We start from the raw sequence: 8,633 nt of genomic DNA, 5'->3' as shown, positions 1-8,633 counted from the left end.
CCCTCTCCTGAGAATCTTGATAAGGAAAATAAGTGTCGGTTGCAAAATTAATACGAGATATTATTGAAAATAGTTGAGTTTGTGTTGGAGAGAGGGCGCGTAATAGTTACTCAATAAACAAACAGTAACCCAAGTGATGCGTAGGAACAAATTTAACCCATGCGATCCTCTTTCTTTCACGGTAGGAGTTTAGGTTCGAGGTTTAGAATACTAGTTCATCCCGATTCCCAATTCGTCTTACATGATACTATGTTTGTATTTCACTCTGATTATCTGTACTTCTTTTAATGGGTATTTCGTTTTACCACTGTTAAAGGATGCGCATCCTCTCTGAAATAAAAAAATCAGTAATAATTTTAAAACAGTAGCGCATCGAGGGGCTATTCACTCAAATTTTCCGTCCTCCTGTTAAGTATGGTACGATGTGGCTGCTATTACGAGCCCTTGGGTCGTCCTTGTTTAATTCATTTTCAATTTTCTGGTACTCCATGACGTAATCATACCTCCAATGAACCCTAGTTTGAGCTTGTTTCTTACTATAAATCTTTCCAGTTTTAAAAAGTAGTTGAATTTTCCAATTTCTGTTTTTATTCCTCAGCGGAATTGAGGAAGCCTAGATGGATTTATTTTGGAAGCAATGAGAGTCCAAGACCTATTTCCGAGTGTTTTATTCTTTCATTTGGTATATGCGGAAGTAGCGTAGACGCTTTACCAGTACAAGCCAAAGTGTTTCCTTCCATGGAAATAATGCAAAACCCTCGGTGAAAATACGTATAGGCCTACCTCTTTCCGTCCTGCAAGAGTTAGCGGTACGCCTAAACTTAAGCTTAGCGAGTTTTCTTTATATTTCATTGGCGATGTATTAAAACGAAGTAATCGCAACGCCGTTCTGGCTTTTAACGTATTGCTATATTCAGATGGATAATACGGAATTCAGTGCGTGAGATTTAGCCTACTCCTTGGTTAAATGTTCATCCTCATCTTGAGGTGCGATAAACGTTTTTGATCATCAAGTATCGCAAACTTTACAACCAGTAACACAGAAGTAGCTGTCACTTATGAGCAAGTTTAAATCTCTAAATGATTACTCAGAAATCACAGGGGCTATAAAGAAGATGAGTACATATAAACATAATTGTCAAGTCATTTTATTAGTCCTTGCTATTAATTTTTAATCTTATGTTTAATTTTTATGCAAATATCCATATTTCAACTATTTGTACAGTAATTTTAAGGCTTTTTTGTGAACTGTACAGATGCATTCCATCGAAAAAGGTTTACCTCAGTTATATGATTTAAGCAATTTACTACATTCCTAACGATCTTCATGCGAGACATCAACGTCGCCAACGAGTTTCACCCTTTTCATCTGCTTTTGTTTGTTACTCTTGAGTTTTATATTTCTGCGGTAGCTAACATTATTCGAGCAATATGTATGAAAATTTCAACACACGTATCTTGATTCTTTGCAATTATCAATAGTGAACTTCCTTTAAAAAATGAAAAAAAGGTTTAAACGCAAACGTGATAAGCAACTAAAAATAAATAGCTCAGCTATCAACTTTGTCAACCGAAGTTACCGAGTCTGGCCCACTATCGCGATTAATGAAAGTCAAATGCTTCGGTCAACTGCACCGTGTGAAGCGCTCCTTCTTCGCAAAACGACTCGTGCAATGAAACGAAATGAGGTAAATTTAACCACGGATCCATGTAATTTTAGAAGCAGGAGTGGAGAACGGTAAGCCTTTACTTCAGTCCGGCTCATAGCCCAGTATAGAACCCCTCCCTTAAATAAGTAACGAAAAATTTAAATTTTCCTATTGGCTCACTTAAACTACGTTTTGATGACGTTACTGGCTGGGACGGTGAAAAATTCATACTTACATTTTACCTCTGTTTCTATGACCCCCCTCTTCTTTCAGGGGAAGGGGGTCGTGGACATAGACGCGCGCCCAGATTACTGGGTTCTCCATTCCTGCTTCTAAAATTACATGGATCCCTGATTTAACTAAGGGTACTTCGCCAATTTTCATAACTTCTGAAAAATTTCCTTTACATTTATCTGGTTGCGAAACGGCCCTTTTTCGAATGCTGCAATTCGGCGTATAAATTTCCATATCAGTATCCGATTTTAGAATAAGCGGGTTTTATTATTATTTTTTTTTTTTAAGGTTTTCAGAAAGAAAAAGTAGTTTCATTTGGGAATACGCGGACTTACATCGCTTACACAGAAGGTTTTCTCAGGGGTTTTCTTTTTACGTCGCCGTAAATATTTTTCGAAACCGTAAAATCTAAAGAAAGTCCGCTTTTCTTTTGCCGAAAACATCTAAACTCGCTTACGAAGGCTTTTTTCCAAGTGTTTTTTCGGCTTTTTCATATCAACGCTAACGCGTTCCCTTTTTTTATCAACATCACATAAATGCTATTACAGTAATCGGTTTTTCTAAGATTTTTAAGGCCACGTAGTAAATTAAGTCTTATTGAAGCGTGTTGCGAAATTATCCCGCAGTATGTACCGTTTGTGATTGGTTCAGAGCTTTGGCAATAAAGCTGGAATAAAGCAAAGTTTTCTTCGTCTAACTATGGCTAGACACAAAAGTTCATAAGATATGTTCCATAAGTTTGTCACTGGTTACAAACTGGAGCTTGTCATGTAGTGACGTAGATCATAGATTCTCGTAAAGCGACGCCTGGTCAGACGCTGTTAAAGGCTTAGTACATATAGGAAGATGAACTGCAAAACCGAGTGTAGCTAATTCTCGCTTGTCGTTCTCGAACTAGCTCCCATATAGTTAATTATCTCTATTGGCTCTCGGCGATCTGTAATTGGTATTTCCATAATTTCTATCAAAGAGCCAACTTTCGAGAAACATCTTTGGTCAAAAACTGTGTCCAGGCGGCTGTCAAGGCGACATTTTCCATCAATTCATGCTTGTGCATTTAACCAGTCTCGAACTTAACCTCCCTCTGTGAAACGCTCCATTTACTTCAATTACTCCACGACACTGTGGAATTCTGACAAAAATGCTATTGAGTTTCAATATTCTATTTCAAATTTGGGAAAGTGCTATAATATTACAAATGAAATTTTTTTCTTTTTGTGATTTAAATGCACACCCATGATCATAATAAAGCAACATCTTTCAGTCTAGAAACTCAACTTATCTCAGTGAAACCTTCTATTTACCTCAATTACTCGATGACACTGTTGAATTCTTTTGATTTTCAATCGTCTATTTGGAATTTTGGAAAGTGCTATAAATTTACAAATGGAAAATTAAGGTTTTTGTGATTTAAATGCATACCCGTGATCATAAAAGAGAAACATTTTTCGATTATAGGATAACACCGCAATCCTAATAGATTCCGAAACAGAAAAAAATTAAAACACTGGAAAGCACCTCGTCACATTGAAATTTTCGAACCAATCGTATTTACCTAAAAAGTAAGTATTATTGTGTATTTAGTACTACGGTCCATTTGCCATATAGTAAACTCTATGAATAAACCCACAGAAACCTTCCAATGGTAGAAAATCAACTCGCCTTTACAAACGTGCATAATTCAAAGAGAAATATTCCAATTTTTTAACTTCTTTCAACACAAATTTAATAGATTGAAAAATAAGGAGTGCTTTACATAATGCCTTGTATTACTTAAGGCAGGAATGTATGGAGGGATTGGAATGGCTAAGGTCAAATCCTAATCGGCGTGAAATCAGAGAGAATTAATAATAGGGAGTGGAAACTGAGGAATTTTATGTAGCTCAAAAATCACGTGATCAACAAAACTGGCCAGGGCTATTTCCGGTACTATCTTTTGTGGCCCCTCCCTCTAGGGTGGGTCTAGAATGTTGCGGGAGGGTCTAGGGGAGATGGACACTACTCTTTTAGAGAAAGGGAAACATCTGACTGAAAATAACTCCAAATGGTGCCAGTCACACTCGAAATCGCGAACCCTTATTGGGTACAACCAACAGTGATTGAGGGCAAACTTTGAAATTAGAGGAGAGTCATGTGACCGGAAATTTAGCTGGCCAGTTTTAGCGTCGCAGCCTACTTGTTTGAGCTACATTGTATATTTAGCACTGTCAAGGGCAAGAGCTTCACTCCCTATTATAAATTCTCTCTGGTGAAATGATCTTGGAAATAACTGGCTTGGCTTAATTTACGCTAGTGACGTCTTAGCCTGACGTAAAAATCTTATTTACCACTTAAATTATTTTCATTCATTCATTGGCTGCCAAAAAACTTGTTTGCTATAATTCTCCACCCTCTACCCTAAGTCCTCTGCCTAGGCTGAGAGAATCGAATATGAACGCGAATCAGCGCATTTAACTTTAAAAAATCAAAAAGGTCATTTCTGCCATACCTTTTTTAAGGAGTCATGACATTTTTCGCCTTCGGTAGACAGCTAAACAGACGCAGGGGGAGGAGCTACACTTCTAAAAAAAAGGGGACTCGCCTTATGTTTCCACCATCAAGGGTACAACGAAAGCCCCCTTAGCCATTCCAGCCCCTCCATACATTACTGCTTAAGGTTATATTAAATTCCTAGTATCCATTAAATTGGGCCCTTTCATCAGAATTCGGGGAACTAATAAATTTTTGATACTCTCAGATTACGGAGAAGTTTGACATTCAAGGTTTTTATAATTTATTTTTTGAATTCTCTTTGAAATCACTAAGGATTCCCTTCTTAAAATATAAAACAAGACAAAACTATTTTTTCTAACACTGTCAAGGGAAAAAATAAAAAAGTCTTTTTTTTCTTCTTTATAAGAAATTGAAACAGTGTAGAAACAAGAACGAAAACGTTATTTTCGAGGAAGGTGTGGGTTACTGGCTTTATTATAGCTAATTATGCATTAAACCATAAGTGAATCATCGGCGCTTACGTATTTCCGGTAAAAAACCGGAAAAGGGGATCAACCAATGAAACTTTGAACTGAAAGGTAGTTAGTATAAGCAGACGACGTTTTAGAAATGTTGTGACTGCTTGAGGACGGTTCACAGTCGTATTTTATCTTTGAAATCATTTTAATGGGTTAAGGTTGGCGCAATAGGAAGTTTTAATTTTTCGCATTAAAATGGCAGAATTTTGGATATGTTTTGATAAAGCCTAAATGAAAGAAACTCATTTAAATTCAGAGCGTTGCCTACGGAATAAGAATTTTTATTCCGTAGGCAACGTTCAGAGGCAGGAACTATTTATGGTGAGAGAACCAAACTTTATCAAAAAATAAGAAAAGCAACAACTTAATAGTTATCTCGAAAACCTTAATAAACTTTTAATAATGCGTCTAAAGAACTAATAGAAAAACTTAAAAGGCCCAACCCATTTTTAACGAAGCCTGTTGTGAGACCCAAAATTATTTTTAAATAAGCAAAAGAATGAATGTGACGCAAAGAAACCAAAACCTCCAAAACCGTTAATACCATTTTGAACTATCGTCACTTTCAAGTTCTCGATACATTAATTTCAAAGCCCTAAGAGAGGGCGCCGTCTACTATCACTTTCACCCGCCTCCCCTCCTCTCGACTACTATTCGGAAGAAAATGCTGGATACATTAGGCCAGTGTGACTGAGTAACTTATAGGGAGCTAGTATATGATTCACTCATAATTAAACCCTACACCCAACCAACGTTATCAAGAAACACTTCTATGAGAAACCTTGGAGGAACTAGCGTGAATGGAGGCAAAAAGACGGTGTGACATGCTCAGCAGCATAAGTTACCCACTATGCTGTAATTTATGTGGCCTAAGATTACGGCGCCATCTATCGCGTACACTAGTTTTTACCCTCATCATATGTGTGACCATTCAAAAATACTTCGCTATTTTATCCACTAGTTGCCACCTGAGAATAAGGCCCACGTTAACGCATGTATGTTGGGTGTTTTAAATTTCCAACCGTAGGTGCAAGAGTCTCTGTAATGGGTATAGGCTTTTCGCCTCCAGTCAAGCTGGTTCCTCCAAAGAGAAACCTCGATTATATAACTTTCACATTTTTGCTTTCGCTGTCTATAGACTGCGGAAGCATTGCAATTACCCCTTGCGGCTGGGCGTCTTCTCCCCCCAATATTTGGTGTAACCTGAGAGAATCCATCATAAATAAAGTTACTTTCAATTCAAATTTCCCGCTATAAATATGAATTTCAGTGACATCTATACTCTATGCAACGTACTTTACTTTATTTATTTATGAAATTATTTTCCGCCTCGACCGGGTATCGAACCCGCATCATCTCACAGAGTTTGCGCTCCACAAATTGACTCCTTTACGCTCTCGGCTGTCTAGACATACTACTAAGCTCGAGTTATGTTGCCTAAACCTAGTATCTCTTGCGGCGGGCGCGTTACTCTCGCCTCTCCTATTGGGGGTGGGCCGTTTCCATGGTAGCGCTCGTATACGAGAAGTAAACTAACACGCAGCGCCTCTGAGAGTCTGAATTGTAAACTCTTGGCGGGAAATTCACGAATGGTAGATTGGCAGTAAACTATGACGCGTTTTTAGCATTAGAAGGTTTACAAAATTATTTTAGGGATTCTTCTCGTCGAAAAGTCTAAAATCTAATTTAAACTAAAGACATTTTTAACGTAAGAGATATTTGATTTGTAAACCAAACGAAGTTTATACCGTAGTCTCTAGAGAGTGTATCAGGGTAACTTCTGTAACTTAGCAAGTTTATGATATTACCATCTATGTAAGTGTTTATAATTTAAGTTTATTAAATTAACTTGCAAGTGCTTCCAGATAGACACATTTTTGGGGTTAACTATACCAAGAAGTTATATCAGTATCTCAGAGAGAAGATATAAGATGCCTTTGTATTCGCGCGCCATAGTCCCAGTCCCCCTTTCAAAATACAAGGGGGGACGTAAAAGGAGGCGCCGGGCTATTTCGCTCTCGTCAGTCGGAAATTTTCCTCACTCGCGTCGTCGCGCTGACGTGAGTTTTCAAGAACCAATGAGATGCTGGTTGTAATTTAGAGACGGGGATTGACTGCGGACCTACGTTAGGACTGGAGATAAAGCTGGAAATCTGGCGAATTTATATCTTCTCTCTGAGATACTGATATAACTTCTTGCTATACCTGTACATTTGGGTGTTGGGATTAGATAAGCTAAAGCCTAGCCAAAAACTTTCTTTTTACCTCTCCGAGTGACGTATGTCACGGAGAGGTTCTAATTTCGACGTGTCTGTCTGTGTGTGTCTGTCTGTTGTTATTGGCTTACACCCCAGGGGATCGCGTTCGCAGTTTTCAAATCGGAGCAAACGTTTTCCCAAATTCCGGACCGCATTTACAGTTCCCGGATATTTGGAAAATTGTATTCCACTTACCATAGCTATTATCCATTACCTGTTTAACACCACCATCCTCTGGACATTTGTCCATCTCATATGGACACCAGTCTTTACCCACTGGCTTCTATAGTCCACCATCATTTTGGCTCTTTTTCCATGCCACATGGACACCAGTCTGTACACACTGGCTTCTACACACCACCATTTTCTGGTCTTTGTCCATCCCACTTGGACACCAGTCTGTACACACTGGCTTCTACACACCACCATCTTCTGGTCTTTGCCCATCCCACATGGAACACCAGTCTGTAAACACTGGCTTCTAATCCCCACCATCTTCTAGTCTTTGTCCATCCCACATGGACACCAGTCTGCACACCAGGCTTCTACTCCATCATCATCCTTAAGGTTAAGACATACGCGGCGATCGGCCAGGGTTACGAGAAACGTCCGGCCTCCCTAAGGCGGGGCTTCCACCAAAGGTTCACGCAATTGCGCTGTTCTTATCCATAGCTGCGATTCGAAACCCTTATATACTACCTATTTTAGTAAGGCGAAGCAACCGGCGTATGCTGTAGCTGATTTAGCTTTGGGAGAGCTTTAATAAATTAGAAGATACGGTTCCGACGGACTGAAACATCGGTCCCATAAGCGCGGTTGAGTTCGTATCGGTGTTGGTAGGTGAAAAAATAGAAACGGTACAAACGGGTAAAACTTAACAGAATCTAATGATTTATTCGTCCTTTAAGAATTAAAGATCGCACTTGATTTATTGTTTCATGTCTAATTCACGCTCAGTTTATTTTTAATTTTTTGGTTTAAATTCGCACAAAATTACGCCTTATAAAACCACTAATTTTTCTTATTAATCTTAAAAATGCTCAAAAGTTTCTTTTATTTCTAGGGCTTTTTAGGGCCAAGCTCACACAAAATTTAACCTTAAACCACTTACAGGTTGCTCAGTTAGTCCTTTTTCTTGGGCCTTTTTAAGGGGGCCTAGCGCGCTCACAAATTTTCTAGCCAACTTACTTGTTGGACTGCTCGAGAGATTCTACTTTTTTCTTTTTATTTTTTGGTAGCTACTGGTTTTTTTTCTTAGGTGTATTTTTGGACCCACAATTCCTTTCTACAAAGGGCTTTTTTTTCTTGTTGGCTCAAATCTTTAAAAAACACCTGTTTTGGGCAAACATACCCGCACTAGCACTGACGTAGGGGTTTTTTTTATTTTTACCTACGTTGAAGGGTTTTTTACGGTTATTCACCGATTCTGATAGAGAAAAACATGTTTACAAAGGGAATGTCGAAAACGACTTGAAAGGAAG

General features: G+C 38.5%; 1 protein-coding gene across 1 annotated transcript; it reads right to left on the bottom strand.

Moving 5' to 3' along the window:
- Window positions 1–1,534: 1,534 nt before the first annotated feature.
- LOC149703110 (uncharacterized) lies at window positions 1,535–7,642 on the bottom strand. The gene is made up of 4 exons (XM_089865811.1): window positions 7,367–7,642; window positions 3,306–3,356; window positions 3,188–3,233; window positions 1,535–3,015 (listed from the first exon to the last, which is right to left on the bottom strand). Exons 1-4 carry the CDS (start codon window positions 7,597–7,599, stop codon window positions 2,989–2,991), a joined length of 357 nt encoding a protein of 118 aa, XP_089721937.1. The 5' UTR covers window positions 7,600–7,642; the 3' UTR covers window positions 1,535–2,988.
- Window positions 7,643–8,633: the final 991 nt, after the last annotated feature.

The sequence above is a fragment of the Phalangium opilio genome, unplaced genomic scaffold, assembly GCF_054372755.1.
Source record: "Phalangium opilio isolate 3A_F unplaced genomic scaffold, DU_Popi_V2 ptg000017l_1, whole genome shotgun sequence".
Classification (NCBI taxonomy): domain Eukaryota; kingdom Metazoa; phylum Arthropoda; class Arachnida; order Opiliones; family Phalangiidae; genus Phalangium; species Phalangium opilio.
This window is presented reverse-complemented; position numbering and strand designations above follow the sequence as displayed.